The sequence below is a fragment of the Lissotriton vulgaris genome, chromosome 6, assembly GCF_964263255.1.
Source record: "Lissotriton vulgaris chromosome 6, aLisVul1.2, whole genome shotgun sequence".
Classification (NCBI taxonomy): Eukaryota; Metazoa; Chordata; class Amphibia; order Caudata; family Salamandridae; genus Lissotriton; species Lissotriton vulgaris.
Window position 1 is genome coordinate 1832364011 of NC_141694.1, and position 24274 is coordinate 1832388284.

General features: G+C 43.3%; 1 protein-coding gene across 3 annotated transcripts in view; it reads left to right on the forward strand.

Moving 5' to 3' along the window:
• Nucleotides 1–24274, forward strand: part of ASXL2 (ASXL transcriptional regulator 2) — a 400829-nt gene that overhangs the window by 358719 nt on the left and 17836 nt on the right. For all 3 annotated transcript variants that reach the window (XM_086928104.1, XM_086928105.1, XM_086928106.1), the window contains one exon: nt 22742–22838. In XM_086928104.1, coding sequence (XP_086784230.1) covers nt 22742–22838 — 97 coding nt within the window. The remainder of the gene's footprint in view (nt 1–22741; nt 22839–24274) is intronic.

The following is a 24274-nucleotide window of genomic DNA, read 5'->3' on the forward strand; positions in this document are numbered from 1 at the left end:
CGGGGAAGCCTGATTGCTCCCGGACAAAGTCGGGATGGGCTGCTAGTATTTTAATAAAAGAGTATATTTTAACGTAGGCACTCTGACATAAAATGGTGGACATCAATGGATAATTTTTGAATTAATAATTTGCATTTATCAAGAAAGATAACACAAACAGAAAACAAATGGAAATGAAGTGTTAGGCATAAGTCAGTACAGAGGGCGATATCCAGATGGGCTAGGAAGCGTGGCTGCTAAGAGGAGAGGGGCTGAGTCAATGTTTAGTCGCAACTGTAGTCCAGAGCAGGGAGGAGGCGCAACGAGCTGGCATATCTAAGATGTATCCATGAGTAGAAATGATCATACAGCCCTTCTTAGTCTTACTCATTGAGGGTAGGAGCAACTCGTTCTAGGCACTTGCCTGCATTGCTGAAACATTACAGATTTCTCATGCAAATCAGTGATGTATTCTTTAAAAATAATTTTTTTGTCCCTTAACGTTTTCTTCCGCCCAATGGTATAGATAGCCAAAAAGCAGAAAGTTTACATCCATGTGACTGATAGGCAGGGCCACTGGAATTATGCAATTGTGTGGCGATTTTTGCATAATTGTATATTTGCTGCATTTGTTGCATAAACCAACATTTGCCGCATAATCTGCAGAGTTTAATAAAAAAAATTGTTTCTAGCTCAAACGGTTCAAAAGTTAGTAAAAATGCAGCAACACATGTTGCCGGTCAGTTGAAAGTCCTTTGCAAAGGTTGACTGATCAACTTTCTGTAGCTTGATGCTATATTTGGGTGTTTAACTAGTACTAATGAGGTGCAACTAATGCCCAAACAGTGTTAACAAGTTTAAAAATGACAAAATGAAGTTATACTGTCACAAAATGTGCCACATAATTTGCTTTTTCTTGATGCATAATTTACTCAACCCTGCCGCTTTGTGTGACCCTCCCTGCCTCATAATTACAGTGGCAAGACAGTGAGGTACATGGGAGCGGTCAGAGTAGCAATCAATAAGGAATTCTTCCGCGCTGGAGTGAATGGTGACATAGTAAGTATCAATAGGGCACAATACGAGAGGACCAGCACAGTGTCTGTCAGTCACTGCCTTAGTTTGCTGCTCATCTTTTTATTCACTCTCAGGTGTGCATTGATGGGAGATTTAAATATTTATAGTGTTCTGGCCTGTGGTGCTTGCATCAGGAGTGCCTTTTGTTAAAGGTGTAAATTGTACTTCCAGGTTTCGGGGGCAGTCGTCTGTCTCTCTGTCCTTTGTTGTTTTCATGACACCGCTGTTTGTTCGCGATGGGTCAGGGTCTTGGCTCTAGTGAAAGGCGCCCTTCGGCTGCTTTGTAGTGCTAAGAAATGTTCGTTTCTTCAGTTTACACCAGGCTCCTTGCGGAGCGTCTTCCTCTTTCTCTGGTGTTGTTTTTGACCTCAGGCTGCTCCCCGCCCCTTCTCACCTCTCTGAGAGCCAGTGCACATTTGACCCTCTACCTGCCGCCCACCCTCTTCCCCCGCCTCTTCTCCCGGTTTACACCTTGGTGCTTTCACACTGAACGTCACCTCCAGCTCGCATTTATAGAGAGGGCCCCGGGCTCCCTATCACCGACATGAGGAGGAGGAAGACAGAGGAAGACTTGGTGGGGTCGGGGAGACGGATACTGTGGGGGGTGAGAGTGAACGAAGAGGGGGGAGAGATAGAGAGAGAGCAGCAGTGGGGAAAGAGACCGAGAAGTAGGGAGGAAGGAAGATGAGAGAGCAAGTGTAGGGGAAGTGGGGGTCTGGGTGAGGGAGAGCAGCTTCAGAGAAGTGAGACCTGTAAAATAACTCCGACAGTGAAGACAGCGGGTCCAAAGAGAAAGAACCAGGCCAGACAGAGTAGGTCCAGGCAGTGTGCACGGAGGCAGGCTTGGTGGGTCCGGAAGAGGGACAGGGCAGGCAGAACAGCTCCAGAGAAGGGCGAGCAGAACCGGACCAGGGCGAGAAAATCTGGACCAGCAGATCCTCCCTGAGCAGGGAGACGGCGCGATACACAATCCGAATGTAGTGTTCAGCTTTTGGGGTGACAGGGGTAACTTTAAGGTTCAGGGTGGGTGTGGGTTTTAAGGTGCCGGGGAGTAATTTTAAGGTTCACTGTGGGTTAAGGATTGGGGTGCCAGGGGGATAATTTTAGGGTTCAGGGTGGGTATGGGTTTTGGGGTACCAGGGGGTAATTTTAGGGTTCAGGGCGGGTATGAGTTTTGGGGGGGAAGGGGGAATTTTAGGGTTCAGGGTGGGTATGGGTTTTGGGGTGCTAGGGGGTCATTTTAGGGTTCAGGGTGTGTGTGGGTTTTGGGGTGCCAGGGGCGTAATTTTAGGGTTCAGGGAGGGTATGAGTTTTGGGGGGATGGGGTAATTTCAGGGTTTAGGGTGGGTATGGGTTTTGGGGTGCTAGGGGGTAATTTTAGGGACCAGGGCAGGTATGGATTTTGGGTTGCCACAAAAGAAAGAGATGGCTGTGGCACAACAACCCTATGGTGTATGAGATCATATGCGGCCTGCTTCCTGCCCCCCCCCCCATGGCTCCTCCTGCGCCCCAGTGTTTCTTGTGCCCCACCTGGCACACATCATGTCGGAGGATGGTGATGATGTTAACATTTTGCCCCCCCTGGAAAAATGTCTGCGGATGCCCAGACATGGTCATGTATGATCAATTTTCTCTGGTTCATCAATTAAATTGTTTAGCATTTAAATGAACCCAGAAATGCCACCCCCTCTCTTAGACTTAAAATAGGGCATGTGTTTTAGGAGCATCAATGTGCTTAAGGAGTAATGCATACAACTTTCTCCGTATTTGGGTGCGCTTTTTGAATCTCCTAGACTAGCCATCTCTCTTGCAATAAAATTGTCCAGTACATCCTTCTCAGGCAGTTTTGCCATTGCAAACCTACAGTTCCCTCTTTCCTACTCTTCAGTTATCCACTGAGAAAGGGAGATGGTTTTCCACAGTAGGCGGTAGGGTCTGTAAGCGCTACCAGAGCAGCTCTATTTCATGTCTAAGAAGCACTCATTTAAGGAAAAAATGTAAACTATGTTTACTGTTTCCTTTGATCAACAACCTAAAAATATGAGTATGGATTTCAAGTTAACCACATTTGAGCTCACTTCATTTTATTTCGCTTGTCTTAGATTGTTGACACTGAGGTTTATTATTTCATACTTATGATGCATGCTCAGATTTATTCTGATTTCCAAAATGTTTAGTTTCATGTATGTTCCAAATCCAATCAATCGTTTGAACTCAAATCCCTTCCTTGTAAACTTTATGAACCCAGCTTGGCTTCTGGTGGATGACTGTGCTTTGCTGAGCTGTGCACAAGTAGGTACCATATGACTTCATTACCATCTGCAGTTGTGCAAGCGCTGTGTGTCAAGGTGTACGGTGCTTCTGCTGGTAATCACAAAGGAGCAACGCGACACAAACTTTTAACATTAACTATCTGAGTCAACATGACACACGCTTTCCACGCAGCACATATTTGTAAGATGGCTGCTACCACCATGCTCATGCAGCCCCTTTGAAATGCCACACCAACATGCAGCCAAAGTACTTAGCACTGCTCCTAACATACGTCAAGCACAGCCAGACATGCCACTTGAACAGCAAACTCCGCCGCCCACAAATGATGGACTAAGACGCACCCACTTAACGAAGAGTATGACCAGAACACAAAACCCACTGAAGAAGAACCAGGTCTGCAATGGTAATTTGAGCACTAGGAGGAACATCGCAAACCTGGCGAAAGCTAAGGCCCCACCAATGACACAAAGAGCACGACTCGAATGACAATAACATAACATAAAGACAAAAACGGGGGTTGGAGGGTCTAAGGGAGTTTAAAGACCAGCCCAGGTAATTTCCCCTACTACAAAATCAGAATACAAGAAACCTGGGGGTCTATCATCGAGACAAAGGTGTGTCTAAAACCATGACTAATGTTAAACTACAGAGTATCTGTGCGGTAATTGAATAGTCCAGTTATATAGAGTATATTGAACCAACGCATGGAACCACCAGCAACTTTAGGTGAAATCCAATATCCAGAGATGGATTTCCATCAAAATCTTGTTGGTGATATAGTTTTCTCATGTGGTCATCCACAGGACTAGTCTGGTGTGTCTCTAGATCAATTGAGACTACAACCAAGACAGCCTGTCAGGACTGGGGTCACTCCCGCAGTCACTAGCCGACCATGCGTGGGATCACCAAATTGGAAAAAGGTGCAGTGCAAAGGGTGAAGGTGTGAAGAGAAAGTGACATTAAAAAGGAATAGAGGACTCACAGTAAACTTTAATGAGTGAAGAACCTCTTTCAATTTAAAAACCAGAACAGCGCAAAAACAGCAGTATAAACAAATGACTGCTTTAGGGCTGACATGTTTCTACCAGTGGGGGATATCCTCCCTTGGCTTTCCTCAGGGCCTCTGTTCTTAAAAACTTTTGCTACTGCAAGTGTTCAAACCAAATCAAACCAATACATAAATCATATACAGTGACATTTTTCAAAGGATATGTTCCTATTCCTCCATGTCAGCTGGTGTGTGAATCACCTATAACACAAAAATGCAAAGTGGTATAAATGCGCTGGCTATATAACACTATAATACCGATAACAGAAAGGAACATCAAGTTCCTTACTCACCCTTCTTGACAGGGGAAATTACCTCACCTCACCTGGACCAAGCTCAGAGTAAGGGAGGCCACGCTCTAAGGATAAGAAAAGGTAATCCAAATCAGGGAGAAGTAAAGCAAATTGCAGCCTAACTTCTTGTTTAGAATTACTGAAAATTACTCATCCTTGGCTTAAAAAAACTCACAATCAATCTCTAAAAAAGGCTCACCCCCAGATACTAGAACTACAGGTAATGTGAACACAAGTATAAAGAGATATCTAATGGTATCAGATCACCACAAGTGAGGGGGTCGTAACAAGATCACAGCACTCACCTATCCGTCGTTGCCCCAAGCTTTGTCTGAGGCTGGGGGAGGCAACGCTAGGTGGATGGAGTCCGTCTTTTATGGGTGTATTCTCCAGTTGTGAGCCCCTATCAGCGCGAAGAATGTAACCGCGCTGTTTATCAGGAATATGGATTACACCTAAACTGGGCGTTTCTAGCAGTGGCTAGCCGTAGTATTCTGCTTAGAAAATGCATGAGGACTGTCAATTTGTTTCGAAATAGTCGATCACCAAATCAGTTAGTGTTTGCCGAATGAGACGCGTGATATCGCGGGATCTCGGCTTGACTACCAATGTGGGGATTGTAGTTCAAGCTGCGATCGCTATCGGAACTACTGGGCAAGGGAAATGTAGTTCTATGTATTGTTCCCAAAGTACGACCCTGAAATTAGTTCAAATCGCCTAGGATTACATCTCTGATATCTGCCACGTCAGGGATAATTCCCTTATGTAGGATCAGTGCACCAAACCCAAACAACTTACGAAGTCGGGTATAACCCGCTCAGGGAATATATACTAATGTTGGATCTAAGCCCCACATGGATCGCTCACCTAGTGCCAATTACTTGTGCTAAGATCCTTCATTTGAGTACATCAAGTCTGTTGTAATGATCGGTCATGAGTGAGGATACTGGTTGCCGATTTCCGCGCGAGTTCTCGCGAGAGCTCGCCATGACTACAATGATAGAGATTTGTAGTTCATAAACGTCAGGCTGGGATAGGCAAACGGTTTTGAGGCCAGGGAGAGGTTATCATTGCGCACGATACTAGAGCTTATTTTTGGTATATAAGTGCGGAACAAATAGCCAGACTATTGGGACAGGGTCTGGCCAGAACGCCTACATATTGTCTAATAGCAGCAGGGTTTAAAGCTCAGTTATATTTTACATTTTATTTGTTCCGCACTTATATACCAAAAATAAGCTCTAGTATCGTGCGCAATGATAACCTCTCCCTGGCCTCAAAACCGTTTGCCTATCCCAGCCTGACGTTTATGAACTACAAATCTCTATCATTGTAGTCATGGCGAGCTCTCGCGAGAACTCGCGCGGAAATCGGCAACCAGTATCCTCACTCATGACCGATCATTACAACAGACTTGATGTACTCAAATGAAGGATCTTAGCACAAGTAATTGGCACTAGGTGAGCGATCCATGTGGGGCTTAGATCCAACATTAGTATATATTCCCTGAGCGGGTTATACCCGACTTCGTAAGTTGTTTGGGTTTGGTGCACTGATCCTACATAAGGGAATTATCCCTGACGTGGCAGATATCAGAGATGTAATCCTAGGCGATTTGAACTAATTTCAGGGTCGTACTTTGGGAACAATACATAGAACTACATTTCCCTTGCCCAGTAGTTCCGATAGCGATCGCAGCTTGAACTACAATCCCCACATTGGTAGTCAAGCCGAGATCCCGCGATATCACGCGTCTCATTCGGCAAACACTAACTGATTTGGCGATCGACTATTTCGAAACAAATTGACAGTCCTCATGCATTTTCTAAGCAGAATACTACGGCGAGCCACTGCTAGAAACGCCCAGTTTAGGTGTAATCCATATTCCTGATAAACAGCGCGGTTACATTCTTCGCGCTGATAGGGGCTCACAACTGGAGAATACACCCATAAAAGACGGACTCCATCCACCTAGCGTTGCCTCCCCCAGCCTCAGACAAAGCTTGGGGCAACGACGGATAGGTGAGTGCTGTGATCTTGTTACGACCCCCTCACTTGTGGTGATCTGATACCATTAGATATCTCTTTATACTTGTGTTCACATTACCTGTAGTTCTAGTATCTGGGGGTGAGCCTTTTTTAGAGATTGATTGTGAGTTTTTTTAAACCAAGGATGAGTAATTTTCAGTAATTCTAAACAAGAAGTTAGGCTGCAATTTGCTTTACTTCTCCCTGATTTGGATTACCTTTTCTTATCCTTAGAGCGTGGCCTCCCTTACTCTGAGCTTGGTCCAGGTGAGGTGAGGTAATTTCCCCTGTCAAGAAGGGTGAGTAAGGAACTTGATGTTCCTTTCTGTTATCGGTATTATAGTGTTATATAGCCAGCGCATTTATACCACTTTGCATTTTTGTGTTATAGGTGATTCACACACCAGCTGACATGGAGGAATAGGAACATATCCTTTGAAAAATGTCACTGTATATGATTTATGTATTGGTTTGATTTGGTTTTAACACTTGCAGTAGCAAAAGTTTTTAAGAACAGAGGCCCTGAGGAAAGCCAAGGGAGGATATCCCCCACTGGTAGAAACATGTCGGCCCTAAAGCAGTCATTTGTTTATACTGCTGTTTTTGCGCTGTTCTGGTTTTTAAATTGAAAGAGGTTCTTCACTCATTAAAGTTTACTGTGAGTCCTCTATTCCTTTTTAATGTCACTTTCTCTTCACACCTTCACCCTTTGCACTGCACCTTTTTCCAATTTGGTGATCCCACGCATGGTCGGCTAGTGACTGCGGGAGTGACCCCAGTCCTGACAGGCTGTCTTGGTTGTAGTCTCAATTGATCTAGAGACACACCAGACTAGTCCTGTGGATGACCACATGAGAAAACTATATCACCAACAAGATTTTGATGGAAATCCATCTCTGGATATTGGATTTCACCTAAAGTTGCTGGTGGTTCCATGCGTTGGTTCAATATACTCTATATAACTGGACTATTCAATTACCGCACAGATACTCTGTAGTTTAACATTAGTCATGGTTTTAGACACACCTTTGTCTCGATGATAGACCCCCAGGTTTCTTGTATTCTAATAACATAACATAGTCACATCTATCAGTAATTCTCCATCTTAGTGTTGTGTGTGTCCTCACGTGTGTATTGTTGAGGACTGTGGCCTCTCGCTCACTCTCTTCCTTGGATCCAATCAACCATTGATAGTTAATCCTTAGTCACCTGATCAGGAGGCAAGGTGCAGTGTGTTAGCACAGCTCATTTAGTGGTTTTCTGTTGTTGTTGCTATTTTTCTTTGTAAAATCGTCCAGCTGTGTTTGGATTCAAGAGCTCTGCTTGTCCCACTTCCCACACTTGAGCAATCACCTCATTAATTCCTAGTGAAGCAGAGAAAGCACATTTCCACATTGTGACTTTTCGAAGAGTTTTCTTGACGGTTTGAGTGCTTTGTTGGCACCACAATAATTGCAAATGTTTCCCTGGATATTGGACGAAACTTCTCAAGTACTGTTTGTGTCGGCATCTCTGTCCCTCTAGACCGTTTTACTTCTAGTACTGAACATTGCAGACTGTGTGCAATAGTCTTCTCATCTCATAGATTTAAGCCATAAATTCTACTTCAGATATGAGTTGTTGCTTCCCTCGTGGTCGTGTTTTCTCTCATCGAAGACCTCAGCCTAGTTTTTCTTGATCCAAGTGTAGCTTCCTTTGCACACATTGCTGTATAAAGTCATATTTATTTTGTGATTCTGCCACTGTGCTGGATCACTGAAAGCCTTTGTGTTCAAGATATGTTCTCTTATTAGCACCTGCATACAATTATCTCTTGACATATAACTTCATACATGGATACATGGAAGCAGTACCTGGTTCCTGGGATGACATCAGGAGCACATGGTTCTAGGAAGTAACCAAGCATGTACTGGGATGCTTTCAACACATGTTCTCTCTGGATGACTGTACACCCCTAGCTGCACTGAAATATAAAACCACTTGAACCTGACATTTAAGCCACATTTCACATCATTAAGCCTTTGCCGAGGATTCCTTTCGCATTGTACACATAGAGCTTGCACGTCTGTTCTTTAAAGGCTTGCTGCTAAAGTTCTTTAAACTGGGACTTCATCCTCAGCCTGACATGGAACCTGCACAGATGCACTTGGTTCCTGACAGAGAATGAGCTGCCTGTCACTGTCATGCCATTGTTGCTTGGTTCCCCAAGATTTTCATTGACATGTTCTTGTCAGGCACCAGTATTTTTGTCCATGACTATGACGCCTTCACACAAGTCTGATGTCTCTGCATTAAGCCAGTTTCTCTCTTTCCTAACAAGTCAGTAGATATTGCACGTAGTCAAGCATCCTGTTAAGATGCAGGGTGACTAGCAAAAGCTAAAAGGAGGCGTTCGAGTAGGTAGGATGTAACTTTCTTGGTCTAGTGAGTGGATACTATTTGCAGCGCGGTTTATGGTTTCGAGGCATCAGCTACTGATTTTCTGCTTCTTTAAAGGATGTACATACAACGGCTCAGGTGTAGGGCCTAAGGATCTAGCTCAGCAGAACAAAAAGCTCTGCACATTTTCTGATTGAACGTGTGCTCCAAATTATACAGTATAAAATATTGTAGATCCTTCATCAAATCCAGATCTCTTTTCGTGTAAATGAACTCCTTTTGATCATTCCCCCAGCTGCGGGATATGTAAATGTAAATGTGTGTGTCTTGTAAAGCGCACTGCTACCCGGAGGCGTCCTGGCGCTATATACCGCTGGGGAACCCGTCCTGGCTTTCCCTGTGAGATGTTCCCTCCTGGGTATCTCCAAGGTGAAACCAGGCATCTCCGGCGTATGTGGGGGGCCGTTGTGGAGATGAGGCAAGCTAATGCCCAGAGTTGCCGAGTGTGATCCCTGGTTAGAATAGGCACCGAGGCGAGAATTATCGAGTCCGCTGACCCTGGTTCACGACCCTGCCGCGTCGGGAATTGAACCCTGGTCCCGGGCCGTCCTCTGCTTCCGGGTCTGCCACCTCTAACCAGTGAGCCACACAACTCCACATCGCCAGGCTCTATCCTCTTTTATCCAGGATTTACACAAGGCCTCTTGATTCTGTGCTTAGTACCCAAGGGATAATATTACACTAGTTTGCCATTGACTCTTGACTTTACCTCAAGCACCTTTAATATAACATATTCATAGACGATCCCTCAATGTGGATGAACGCATTCTTTCTGAAACACTTAAAAAAACAAATCTTTTTGTCTTCCATTCAACACCACCAGTCCATAAATGGTTAGCAATTCTCTATAAACTATGTATCGCTACCAGCTTAGTCTCCGCTGCGAAATCCAGTAGATTCTCAATGGACTAAAACATTTCCTTGTGTCTACACATATCAAAATTGGTGGAAACCATCTTTCCAGCTCCACCTACTCAGGAAACTAGAACCTTCCATCTTACCTCAAGATTTTACGACCACTGTACAAGCATTTGTTCACTCAAACTTCAGTGGCGTCAGGGCAACACTTGAAGCTCTCCCCAAAACAGTAAGGTGACTGGTGAGCCGGGACTGCCAAGGGCGTACTCCCTTCTAGGAGAGAGTGGCCATTAGACAGCCCTGGACATGGTGTTGTGGCACCAAGCAGGCCCACTGGTGGCGGTCCATGGAGTGACGGCTTGACATGCCCACCAGTAAGAGGTCTCCTAAAGAGGGCGGGGAAGAACAGGAGATCAAGAGAGATTGGTTCAGCCCAAGGTTCCCGCTTCTAGTTGGGATACCAGCGGAACTTCTTGTGAAGCTTTATTGAAGACCAATCATACCAGTCCTTTCAGAGAAGCCAGATCCAAGCTGCACTGCATGACTTGTAGCTCAGCTCCAGAAATAAGGTGAAGAAATCAATATCTATAGATGGAGCCCCTGACAGCCATAGGCCAGCGCCTAGTGTAGGCAGTTCTACTGCTAACAGAGGAAGAGTGCTAGACCTGAGTAGTGCAATTTGAGCCCCGAGTAGCGCATTAGGGACACGCAGTTCGGGTGGCAGATACCTGCCAACGCGGGTCTCCTAAAAGATGTGTCCCATGTAGTGAGTTTCCTAGAGTTGGAGATCCTCCCTCCGCCGAGTGTCTATGGAAAGAACCTGCAGGCTGCCAACCAAGAGTGCAGGAAGAGATGCTCAACTAAGGGGGAGAATGATCATTGAATTGAACAGTGCAGCATAAAGGAGCTTTATGCTGCATGCAGCAAACCTCTGCTCCAGCACACCCCCTCTGCTCAGAAGGCAACAATTACAGCAACTAAAACGGAAAATTTAGGTTTAAGATTAAACAAGTGTTCACAAAATATGTGCTCTGTTCCCTCCCTTTCAGCCAAGGTATCTCAACTGTTGGTACCAACCGGTCTGGGAAGGTTGTTTTTTAACAAAAATGAAGGGAACTGTCTAGTTCTGGTGTTTTTAGTGGCAGTGTCTCCTTCTGGATCAGCGCGGGGATGCCCAAGGGTAACCAGGCGCTATATAAAATTCATTATTAATAATAATAATAATAATAATAAATATACGCAATCAGACTGTACCTAGAGCAAACATTTTTATAGGTGTGCGTTAGAAGCACGCACTCCAGGGCTCAGCTGGTAACACCCTTGCATTACCTCTCAAATAGAATAAATCTTTGTCTTGAAGTTTCAAGTGACTCTATGAATTAAACCCAATACAGGCTCCTATGCAGCCCTTACAGTTGCTGATTAACCCGTTGCACCCATTTACATTTATTGCAGTAGCTCGCATCCTGGCGAGAACTCTTCTTACTTCTTTAGTGCTCTGTTCCCTCCCTTTCAGCCAAGGTATCTCAGCTGTTGGTACCAACCGGTCTGGGAAGGTTGTTTTTTAACAAAAATGAAGGGAACTGTTTATGCTAGATAAAAAAAATATGGGCCTTGACGATCCTGTAGATCCCGCCCACTTCAACCCCTGAAGGGACTACTACGGCAGTGTGCGCTTTTTGAGAGCATAAACCATTTTTGCTTTTAGCCAGTGTTTTTTTTTTTTTTTGGTCTAGGTACTGGGCGAGGTACAGCAGCTTCCCCAATAATAAAGTTTTATAGAAACCATGTCAAACAAAATCTGTATTAACAAAGCCGAAAGGCTGGCAGCCAACATCAAACCTATTGGTTTTGCCAATGCTTGTTTTCGGCTTCTTACCCTGTTCTATTATCTCCACTCTCCCACCTTTTTCCTGTCGATGGAAGAACTTTAGAGGAATGCATTGAGGTAAAACACATAGGTTTTAAGTAAAAGTTCTAATGTGAGGAGAGTCTTTCTACCCTGCAATGCGGATATGCTTAAATTTGGGTATTGCACCGTTACAACGCAACTTTTACAACGGACTTCTATTACAACGCAACTTTTACAACGCTGGATCCATTACATCGCATGCCTTTACAACGCATGACATTACATAGCAGATGCTATTACAAGGCATGCCATTACAACGTAAGTATAGGTAAGTATATAATTTTTTTTTAATTTAATATTATTTAATTAATTTAATTAATATTAAATATACATAAATATATTTATTTATGTTTTTTAATATTATAAATCAAATATATTTATTTAAGTAATTTTAAAAATAAGTATGAGTATAGGAGTATATGTTTTGGGGTACTGAGGTATATGTTTTGGTGTGTTGGGGTATTTTTAGGTTTAGGGTTGGGTTTGGGTTTTGGGGTACAGGGGTATTTTTAGGTTTTAGGGATGGGTTTGGGTTTTGGGGTACAGGGGTATTTTTAGGTTTTAGGGCTGGGTTTGGTTTTTGGGGTATAGGGATATTTTTAGGTTTTAGGGTTGGGTTTGGTTTTTGGGGTACAGGGGTATTTTTAGGTTTTAGGGCTGGGTTTGGTTTTTGGGGTACAGGGGTATTTTTAGGTTTTAGGGCTAGGTTTGGTTTTTGGGGTACAGGGGTATTTTTAGGGTTTAGGGCTGGGTTTGGTTTTTGGGGTACAGGGGTATTTTTAGGTTTTAGGGCTGGGTTTGGTTTTGGGGGTACAGGGGTATTTTTAGGTTTTAGGGCTGGGTTTGGTTTTTGGGGTACAGGGGTATTTTTAGGTTTTAGGGCTGGGTTTGGTTTTTGGGGTACAGGGGTATTTTTAGGTTTTAGGGCTGGGTTTGGTTTTTGGGGTACAGGGGTATTTTTAGGTTTTAGGGCTGGGTTTGGTTTTTGGGGTACAGGGGTATTTTTAGGTTTTAGGGCTGGGTTTGGTTTTTGGGGTACAGGGGTATTTTTAGGTTTTAGGGCTGGGTTCGGGTTTTGGGGTACAGGGGTATTTTTAGGTTTTAGGGCTGGGTTTGGGTTTTGGGGTACAGGGGTATTTTTAGGTTTTAGGGCTTGATTTTGTGTTTTGGGGTACAGGGGTATTTTTAGGGTTCACTTTTTTTAAAAACACGACTTTAAATAAATTAAATCAATTAAATTAAATTACATTAATTAAATTATATTATTTACAATTAATAAATTAATTAAATTACATTAATTAAATTAAATTAATTACATTTTTTTAATTAATTAAATTAAATTATATTATTTACAATTTATAAATTAATTAAATTACATTAATTCAATTAAATTAATTATTTTTAAATTATTAAAATTAAATTAATTATATTAAATTAAAGTATATTATTTACAATTTATAAATTAATTAAATTACATTAATTAAATTAAATAAATTAAATTACATTTTTTATATTAAATAAATTACAATAATTAAATTAAATTAAATTATACTTTTTTAAAATTAATTAAATTAAATTAATTTAATTAAATTAATAAAATTAACTTAATTACATTTTTTAAAAAAATATATACTTACCTATACTTACGTTGTAATGGCATGCGTTGTAATAGTATCTGCTATGTAATGACATGCGTTGTAAAGGCATGCATTGTAATGGATCCTGCGTTGTAAAAATTGCGATGTAATGGTCTGCGTTGTACAATAACGCGTTGTAACGTCATACATCCTTAAATTTGTGTCTATTTTGGATTTTGGATGTGGTTCCCTTAATAACAAATAGTTTGAACCATGAACTCCAATCACAAGATGGAATGTGTCATTGCCACTGTAGAAAGTGTTAAAACTTTTGTCCATTTTGCTTTTCGCTGTCCATCGCTTCTAGTTGCTTGAAGAATGCTCTTGAGGCAAGTCAGTGCCATACTTGAACGGAGGCCCGCCCCTTTCGCCAGAAGGAAATAATGTTGAAATAACTGTGGATCTTATGCTATCATAACAGTCCTGCTTCCAATTAAAAACAGCATGACTTGATTTATAGGTGGTATTAGCACTGTAAGAAAGGTATTTGCTATTAAAACTCAAGAAGTCATTGAAATCACTAAGCATTATGCACAGAGTGTCCTCGGGCAAAGGTCTGACTATCTTCAAGACCTGGCATGCGGTTACACTCCACCCAGAAATCTGCATTCCTCATCAGCCCATCTGAAAAAACAACGCCCTTATTAGAGGAAGATTCTGGTGTGCCAAATCCTGAAATTACCACACAGCCTTCGACTCTACCGCTAAACTCATGCCCAGTACCTCCTGTTTGGTACACTCCTAAAAAACAAGTTATTCAATCAGGTTTTCATTTATGTCCTAACTGCAGAGGTGCCAGGTTAAGGGTCGTCATACGTATAGGTGGGACTCCAAGCTCCCCTGTGCTTGGACCTTTTTTCATTGTCATGTCTTGTGCTTTTGCTGTCGTGGACAAGGAAGTGGCCTAGGTGTCGCGTAAAACTAAAACATTAATTCAAATAAATGAAGTGTATCTTTTCAAAGGTGACTGACTTAGTTTCCCATCAGAGTACCTCATGCCAGTGTGTATATATTTTAGTGAGAAAATGGCTACTTCTGAAGGGAACATTTGCAGCATTAGGTGACCACCAGGCCACTGTTCACATGAAAGTGGCACCTGGCTCTGTAAATGCACCCACTTTGGTGGAACTCTCATTATTTCATTTTTGACCTGCTGAAGTCACATGCAACTCCTTCCTAAAGGCTTCTTTTCATCCAAGCCGTCATGGATAAGGGGCGCTTTCAGGCCTCTCCTCTGGATCAACGAGTCCTGGGCATCCGTGCTATGATCCTAATGTTTCAGCCTCTGTCCTGGAACTCTGTGAGGATGACTTTGATGCTTTTTGGTCTACTACCCTCCTGCATCCTGCTTGTCAATCATGCTAGATGGCACATACAAGCTTTACAGTGGGATCTGAAGTCTGAGTGGGCCCAGCAACAGGGGACCCTGTCTGACACCATCCATGTTTCAGAGGAACCTGCAAAGATCTGCAGTATTGGCTGTTCGACTACAATTGGGTCAGCAGCAGCCGCCTCTTCTTACTTCTCCCAGAGCTGACGGCGGTGACAGATGCATCACTGCTGTGCTGGGGAGATTATTTGAGAGAGGTGGAGCTCAGAGGCCTCTGGCAGAGACCTGTCTTCACATCAACTTGGAGTTGTGGGACATTTCCTTCCTTTCCTTGGCGTTGAAAGCCTTTCTATCACCCACTGAAGGTAAGCTGGTTCAGGGCCTTACAGGCAACACCACCAAGTGGTATTGCAGCAAACAGGGCGGGGTTGGGTCCTGGGCTGTGTTCAAGGAGGCCCTGCGCTGTTGGAACTTACTGGATCGTCAGGGTATCTGCCTGGTAGTACACCACCTGGGGGTATCTTAAAATGCCAGGGTGAACAAAGTCAGCCAGCAATGCCTAGCCGATCCTGAATACCATCTAGACTTGGAGATAACGCAGGGTGTTTTCCAACAATGGGGAAAACTCTGCCTCGATATCTTTACCACCGACGAGAATGAGCAGTGTCAATGCTTTTGCACATTGGCGTTTAAGAAGTCTCTTTCCCAAAGACACATTCCATTTATAGTGGAGCATGGGACCCCTCTATGCCTTCCTGACACTACGTCTTCTGCCCTGTGTTCTAAAGAAGAGCAAAAACATGCCCACGTCATCCTAGGAGCTCCGAACTGGGCAAGGAGATTGCTATTCATGGAACGTCTGCGCAGAAGCATCTCTCCTCAGCTCAAGCATCCGCTTCGGGAGGATCTTCTGTTGGGTCTTGCACCCAGGCATGCACAATCTGCACCTCTAGGCGGTTGCAGTTGACTACATTCGATCTTCCTCCCAAAAAAGTGGATGACATGCTGCCTGCTCTGCATCTTTCTACAAAATCCCCCCCCCCGATGGATTGAGGTCTCACTCCACCACAGACAAGGCTGCTGCAAATGAGCTGGCATGCAGACTGCTTGTCCTGGATATTCGTGAAGCTGCTATGAGGCCATGAGTGCACGCTTTCACAAAGCACTACTTCCTTTACAGTCCGGTCTGACGAGAAGGGCATTTTTGCCATTTGGTTCTGCATGACTTTTTGTTCCGAGTCCCTCCACAGACCCGCCACCAGAAAGCGTACTGCTTTGCTACCTATTGCAAACGTGAGCAGTTAGAAGTATCCATTCCAAGAACAAGTTACTTTCCTTCGGTAATGCTCTTTCTGGTGGATACTGTATCTAATCGCAGTTTCCTCAGCACCCTCCCAATTCCCCATTCCATGGAATGGACTCTTATCCATCTCAAAAGGTTCCAATTTAGAGATCTGCACTCTGGTAATATCAATTGATCCTTGGGTTTCATGTTCCAGGGCGCAACTGTTTAAAAAGAAACTATTATTGCGCTTGGGGGTGCCTAAATGTGGTTCCAGACATCACTTCCGGGGAAGCAAAGTCGATCTGAAGCTGCATCACGCCACTTAGCGACGCGCATGTGGCCGTGCTGAATAATCTTCCGGATCCAGTCTGATGCCTGGAGATATTGTAAAGGTGAGGAACCTCCGGTTGAATATAGTATCCACCTGAAAGAGTGTTACAGAAGTTGTTCTTGTATTCTAAAATCCTTCCTGTGGCACGAATTATCCTATTACAGAATACCATGATCTGCTGCCTCTTCGGATCAGGCCTGCATTCTATAAATGCACCCAGTAAACTAAACAGAAATATTTGGTGTAATGTAATCATGTAGTAAATCTCTGGGGCAGAGCAATCAATGGTTTCTCTTACGGCTGTCAGATTCAATCTGTCATTGGTGATTTTGGATACTGAGGCTTAACGTCATTACTCCGTGTTCCCTTCTAAAATTTGTGAGTCTCATTTTGGATTTTCTTGTTGGTCTATAACTTGTTGTCCCAGATGAGTTGTTTCACAGGGTCAGTGCTGTGATGGGCTGAATATTCTTGATCAATGAGGTTTCTTTTTTTAATTAAGCCCTTCCTAAAGTGTTATTTTGAGCTTCAGCAGATGTTCATCAAACATCTCAGCATCTAGCTATCTGTGTGCATGTGCTGTCCTTGTGATGAAGGAGCTACCCAAAGAGGCAGCTCCATCCTTCACGTAGTGACAGGGGTCCGTGCCAGGTAGCGGAGTGCCCTCAAGGAGTTTGAAATTACTACGTATCCACATAAATACCTGTGGAATTAAGGTGTGAGAGGGAAGGCTGTCTATGTGTTAGACCTACAGCAGTAATAGGCCTAGGCCTCTGACCCTTGGAACCAGGACAATAACATTTCATGCAGAAAAAAAGGTCCCATCTTGAGCATAGGACTGTGATGGTTTTACGCAGCCTTCTGTAGTGGTACTTCAATCCTCTTTGGGCTGCGGATGCCCGTGTTCTATTTGAAGATTGATATAGCCTTATAAACTGATTGTCTCATCTTTGGCTTGGCGTCGGGTAAGTTGCTGCACCTCCCAATAACTGATCCAGCTCTTTCCTGTGACTTTTAATTAATCCGGCCTGTCACAGATCGGCATCGAGTGTTGCATACCTTTGTTTTTATTAAAAAAGGTTGTTACTCCCACAATGTCCCTGACCTTATCCTGATGATGACCCCGTTAAATCACCTAGTAGTGTTGAAACGCCAATATTTGTATAACTTAGGACTATTTCCCCTTCTTCTGATGCATGGGCTCTAAGGAGGTGATCAACATAGACTTGCTAAAGCTCCTCCCAATATTTTTTACGGCCACTGTGTTAGTTTACCTGCTAAACTTGTGTTTAGTTTAACCAACTGCATGTTTAATGCATATCAGCCCTGCACCTCTTAACTTTAAAAAAAATATATTGTAGCACCTTTATAATGAATCCATGTTTGACTACAATATCATTCATTTCCATTAGTAATTTATTATTGTTCTTAGGTCCATTATGTGTGGGTCATTTTAAGGTAATTTAGTTATAGTTCAGACGCTTGCGTGTTAATATGATCCCTCCTGGGTCGTTTGTGTTAATTTATTTTACCTCAGATATAGACTTTGCTACATATTGAAACCAAAAGGACGATAGGACCAATTCAAGAAGGACCTCAAGGCATGGATGGTTAACCAACCGGAGAACAGGCAGAGCTAGCCGACAGCTCCTTGAGACCTCACAGGCGACGCAGATCCTGATTGACTGATTGATTGGAAGGCACATCAGGGGAGAATTAGTCAGGAGGCTGCAGGACTATGAAGAAGCAGTAGTTTACTGAGTAGGAGAGTTGAAGGTACATAAGCAGTTTGTTCCCTAGTTTTTATGCAGATCAGTTGGGTGTTTTTGAGTGGATGGGAGATGTGGTAAATGTTTTCTTTATGTCCTGATTATCCGCACAGTATTGCGAAGGGCAGTTGTGACTGGTGTCTGGCAAGCCAACATCGATTGGACAGGACAGGACGTGTCGTGTGGCCCAGTCGACTAATGCATCCATTGTAGGGATCTGTGTTTGACCCAGTGGTCACAGGTTCAAATCCCAGAGGTCCCACTCAGGCGTCCATTCTTTTGGGATTGACAAAATGACTGCCATGGAGCTTGGTAAATATAAACATTCGTTTTTTCAGTGCTAAGATACCCTTCGAGTTGAAATTGCACTTTACAGATACAGGTAATGTTTTGTGGCCCGAGGGCTTGGATAGTGAAACTGGGATCTTGGGGGCGTGCATGGCTCGATTCTGTGCTGGAGACTTGGACTACTGATGGAGGGCTGTTGGCTACTTGGAGAAAAGCTGATCTTACTCATTCTAAATAACGTATTGATGTCCAGCTGGGAGTAAAGAGGGGGTTCAGACCAATATCTGCCTTGTCCCTGCAAGTGAAGACGGGTTCAAGGAAGACGTGATGCTTGATACCGTTGAATGCTGCAGACAGGAGTATATGGAAGAGTAGCCAATCCTCCTTGGTCTCTGCAGTGAGGGTGCACCCGGACGGGTAGCATTGAAGCAGCCTGTGGTGGTTAATATGCATCTAGAGCTGAATTCCGCCTCATGGAGAGGAGGTGATTGGTAGATTGGTAACTGCAGGATTTGTCGAAGTTCAGAAGATGTTTCTTCCAGGAGGTGTTGCATCGAGAGCATTGCAGGTGGACTAAAGCAGAATGCCTAGCACGACAGATGGCACGGGCAGTGACCGGCATAAGGTAGAAAGGTGTACCACCCGTCCAGGGATTCCTTGACCCATGCAGAGTTTTCTTCCAGGAAGTACATTTTGTTTTCCTATTAACTGTTTACCGGTTGACTCCATTTTAGCAGCATCTTGTGGGCTCACAACTTTTTCAAACTTCTATATAGTATTTCCAAGTTCCAGAGACAGAAAATGATGAAAAATTGCATTCATATTTCTGGAATGCCTTGTTCATGAATCTCAAACATAAAAAAAAACCTAGTGCGTATCTTAGCAAGAGAATTACCCAGAATGCACCATTTGTCATGCTGTCTTAATTGTGTGACCACATGTGTTTGCTGATCATAGAAGTGGAAGGCTACGGTTCTTTGGACATCATACAAAACACTGCGGTGGCTGGCGGTAATCCACTGTGACGTCTGAAAGGAAGGGTAATTGAGTTCAGCCTCCGAGTGCACAGTAAAGCATTGCTAAATGTTTGTGTTTTCGGACTTTCTCTTTGAATAGAGCCAGTTTTTTCATATCTGATTGTCTCCAGACTTTTCTAAACTACTTCTGTGTGCTGAGTTTCCTCTAGAAAGGGTGTTGCTGGGGGGGATGTATATGTATTTATCAGAACATAAATATATGTGAGATACGGATCTTTCCCATTTTACAAAAATGTAGCTGCAGGACTAAATAGTTTCTTAGATCAGAAATGGTAATTCCCTCTGGCCTCGCCAGTACCACTGTTAGTTCTCGACTTTGCGCATTTTGTCCCATCAAGTAAGTGTAATTCGGAGTTGGTAAAGCCTGGCCGGAGCCTTCATCTGCTTTACAAACCTCACAGGGTGTAAAATGTGGTTGATAAACTCAGCTCCGGTTAGATACAATCACAGAGTTCATATTAACCCTACTCCCATGCCTTTGCATTGGCGCCCTGGCCAACAGTTGTGAAATGTATTCTTTTCTATTCATGGGGTTTGATTAAAAATGTTTTTTGTGTTTACAGGACATTTATTAATACTTATGCTATACAGTGCCTTGATTTGTGAACTCTGCTGTTAATGTAAAGTAAAATTATTTACGCGATCTGATACCCATGGGTCATGTTTGCGCTATATAAAACTCTATAAATAAATAAAGTGTACCTGTTCCTGCAATTACAGTCACTGACATGCCAGGCTTCACCTAGGTTGGCTTGACCTGGTGGTAGCTTACCTATTCCTCCAGGATATTGTTCATGTTAATTATTTTTAAATGCGCATATGCCCAGAAGTGTCTTGGCGCTGAGGTGCCATGGACCTTAAAGTACTATGACATAGAGAGAGAAGAATTATCCAAAGATGGTTTTATGATTAAGTTGTGAAGAGCCAGGTCCTTAGATCTTTCCTGGACCTTTAGTAGGGAGGTCTGTGATTTTAAATAAAGTGGAAGGCTGTTCCACAACTTAGCGGTGCTACAGATTAAACACCTGCCACAACAGTTGGCCAATTAAAAATGTGAATCCTAACATTCTTAGCTGAGGAAGAGCAAAGAGTTCTGGCGGGGGTATATCATTGAAGGTGATGCAGAGTGTTTATGAAGCTGATCCGTTGGTTGGTGGGCAGCCAGTGAAGTGTATGTAGAGCTTGGGAGACTGATTGGAACTTTGGCATCCCCAGTAGCATCCGGGCAGCTGCATTTTGTAGAGTCTGAAGCTTTCTTAGCAACCGTTGTTGCATTTTGAGGTAGAGGGTATTGCAGTTAACTATCTGTGACAGGGCGAGAGTAATGATTACTGTTTTCTGGGGTTCATGGGGAATAAACGGAATAATTTTTTTAACTGCCCTTAAGGTGTTAAACGAGGATGAGGTTAGTACATTCACCTGTTCTTCGAACATCAGTTTGTCGTCAAACAAGACACCCAGGCTTCTCACCTTCTTGACAGGAGTGGGAAGTGTCCCCAGATTCAGTGGCCACCCAAGGAGAGACCAAAGGATGGATTATTACCAAAAAGGAGAACCTCAGTCCTGCTCCAGTTCAGTTTCAGGCAGTTTTGTATCATCAGCTCCCCACTTCTTCCATACAGTCATGGAATCGAGCAGCTGTTTTATGAAAGACACTGCAGATCGATACAATGATTTGTGTGTCATCGGCATATAACATCAAGGAGAAGTTGAAAGATCTGATCAGACTTGCAAGGGGTGTAAAATAGATGTTAAAAAGTGTTGGGCTACTCCTTCAGGGAGACTTGGCAGCCACTAGTCTCACTGCTCACTCAAGAATTTAATCCCTTCGGTGCTCATGACGAGCTCAGCTCGTCATGAAGCACAGTTCTCTTGTGCTCATGACGAGCTGAGCTCGTCATGACCACACCCGTTTCTATTGTGGTCCAGCACAGGGGAAGAATATCTCGAGCAGCCAAGGTGTTAACGAGCTGACATGCCCAAAATATCTCAAGGTCCTCCGCCTGGTGGATGAATTCCACAAGAACCCAGAGACCAGAAATTAAAGGTCCAGTAGGGACGATTCCACAGTGTTACTTGGAGAGGCAAGAGAACACACCGGAGAGGGGGAAGGGGTGGACGGGGTTAGTTGGGGGGAGGTGGGGGTTGGGGAAAGGGTAGGGGGGTTCGGGCACGGGAAATGTTAGTTGCATGGTTTGGATTCATATCGCCCCCGCTGGCCTGCATGGACACAATGCAACCTTCCAGTGAGGAGGGGTTTGGAGTAAGAGCTGGGTGGGGGGTACAAGCATTATCAAGATATTGGATTTGTCTGTCTGATAATGTGTGCCATGTTGCTGAAACCAATAAAACAAAGTTGATCAAAAGAAAAGTGTTGGGCTAAGTGATGATCCCTGCAGGACACCAAAAGGCAGGCAGAAGGGGGTAGAGTCGATTGTTCTCTGTCTGAAAGGAGCTATCTGAGTGTAGCCAGTGCAGTGACCTTTATTCCTATGCTGTTTAGGTGATTTAATAGGACCTTGTGGTTAACCGTATTGACATGTAACATAGAGTTATTGGTGTGGTATTGGCACACAAATAGTAAAAATATTCATCATTTGCTGGTTTGTTTCCAGATATCTGCCAAGGGATAGAATGAAATGGGAAAATAAAACATGGTGCATTTCCTTACTGACAGATCACAGCATCCAAAGAGGAGATTTGACAATTTTTCATGTCCTTTACTTGTCTTTAATAAAGACTTAGACTTACTGACTGCATCTTAGCTGCTTGCTGTGTCATTTGCATGATGTGACCTGCTGTGACTATTTGAGTAGGTTCCATGCAACATCCATGGGCACATCAGAATTATGTTTCCATCCAGAGACCCACAGGAACCAATCTGATGCCAAGGTCCCTATAGTTATAGCACAATATGAACTAACACTAGACTTGCTGTGTGCATCCTCAGGGGAGACTATTGACACGCACCATACAATTATGATGTAATCCCTGTACCCATTGTCGAATCTCAAATGGTGCATCAGAAAAAGGCTGAAATGATAACATTCAGGAACTATGGAAATGTATGGAGATTATAAGCAACACAAATCTTGACGCATGCTTAGCAAGGGTCCTGAGAATCTTAATGTTTTTCTGTATTTTTGTTTCGCGTAGGCTAGTGCGGACGGGCTCATGAAGCTGAGTAGTTCCGCACTCACAAACGAATTCTTCACGTCGGCAGCCCAGAGCTGGAAGGAGCGCCTCGCGGAAGGTCAGAAGTGGCACTTTTTTTTTACCAGGCTTTTTATATTGGTTTTGTGCTTTTGAGAAAAAATTATATTGGTATTGTGCTTTTGAACAAAACACAATGTAAATATTGTAGTGAAGTAACTAGGTGTTCTGTGTTTGACCAGTTACAACTCTAGTGAATCGATTTACAATTGCGGAACGTGTTGGATATTTGTTGCTATTTTGGGTTGATAGTATGCAGGAAAACTACCATCCATTGAAAATAAGTAGAGGATATTGGTTATATAATATTACTACTTCTATAAACCGCTTTCTCCAAAGAGAATGTAAGAAATTCTGTAAGAAGTTGAAGTGATGTTTCTTGGAAGAACATCTCAGCTATGGCCATATTCTCCTGGAAAAACATTTGTTGAAGATTAGTACAATCATTCAATTATAAATGAACTATCGATTCAGAAATCTGAGTTAGGGCCTAGCGTTCTTGTAAGGGACATGAAATAAATTAGCCTCTGGTTTTGGTAAATACCAATGGATTAATTATTCTGACGGCAGTTGATTGGCCACCATAAGACCATTTAACAAAAAAAATTGTATTATTTTCTTGTTTGAGTCAATTAAATAAATACATTTTCAGAACATTGTATTTACTGTTTCTTGGAAATGGGGTTATTTGTTTGGGAAAGGAGGCATCCACAGCAACTCAATAAACCCATTCTGGTTGGATCAAACCACAGTTCTGAGGGAATCTCTGCTCAGCCTCTGGTAGGCATGCCACAGCAGCAGGTAATCCCCGGAGACGTGTTCGAAGTTCAAGCATTACAAGCAATATCAGACTAAAAACCACAACACAATAACATTTGCAAACCAATTTAGAAAAACAGATAACAATTTAATTAACAAAAAGATGCTAAGATCATCAAAATAGTTTAAGGGGAACAAGAGATATATATTTAATACGTTTTAAGGCAAAAGCGTCTAGAAAAGTCAAGCACTATGGAAAAACAACAGATCGCAATGCACCATGACCTAGCTGCAATTTTAAGGCCTGCAGCGATTGAATGGAGGTTGGAAACATCAAATGGGATGTCCCGGTCATTGGTTTTACCTTCAGGCTTATTCCCCAACTCCCGGGAAAGCTATTTCCAGTCCAGAAGCATCCTAGCTCTTCGAGGCAGGCTTCTAACATCTGTCTTCTCCAGCCAGGTCTGCCCTCTTTAGTCTGATGGACCCTCCTGGAGTCAGGTGTCATGCTTTTTGTTTCCCTGAAGAAAGTAAGCAGGAGGGCAGTCACTTGTCCCTTGGGAAGCAGTTCCTGCCTCTATGTGCCAGCAGGATTCAGAGGTCCTTGTGGGAGTCCTCCTTCCAGCAGGCATCAGAAGTCAGGATTCTTCTTCCAGGAAGTCCTTCTTCCAGGAGCTCCAGGAATGTTCTGAGGAGGTGGCGGTAGAAGTGCCAGGT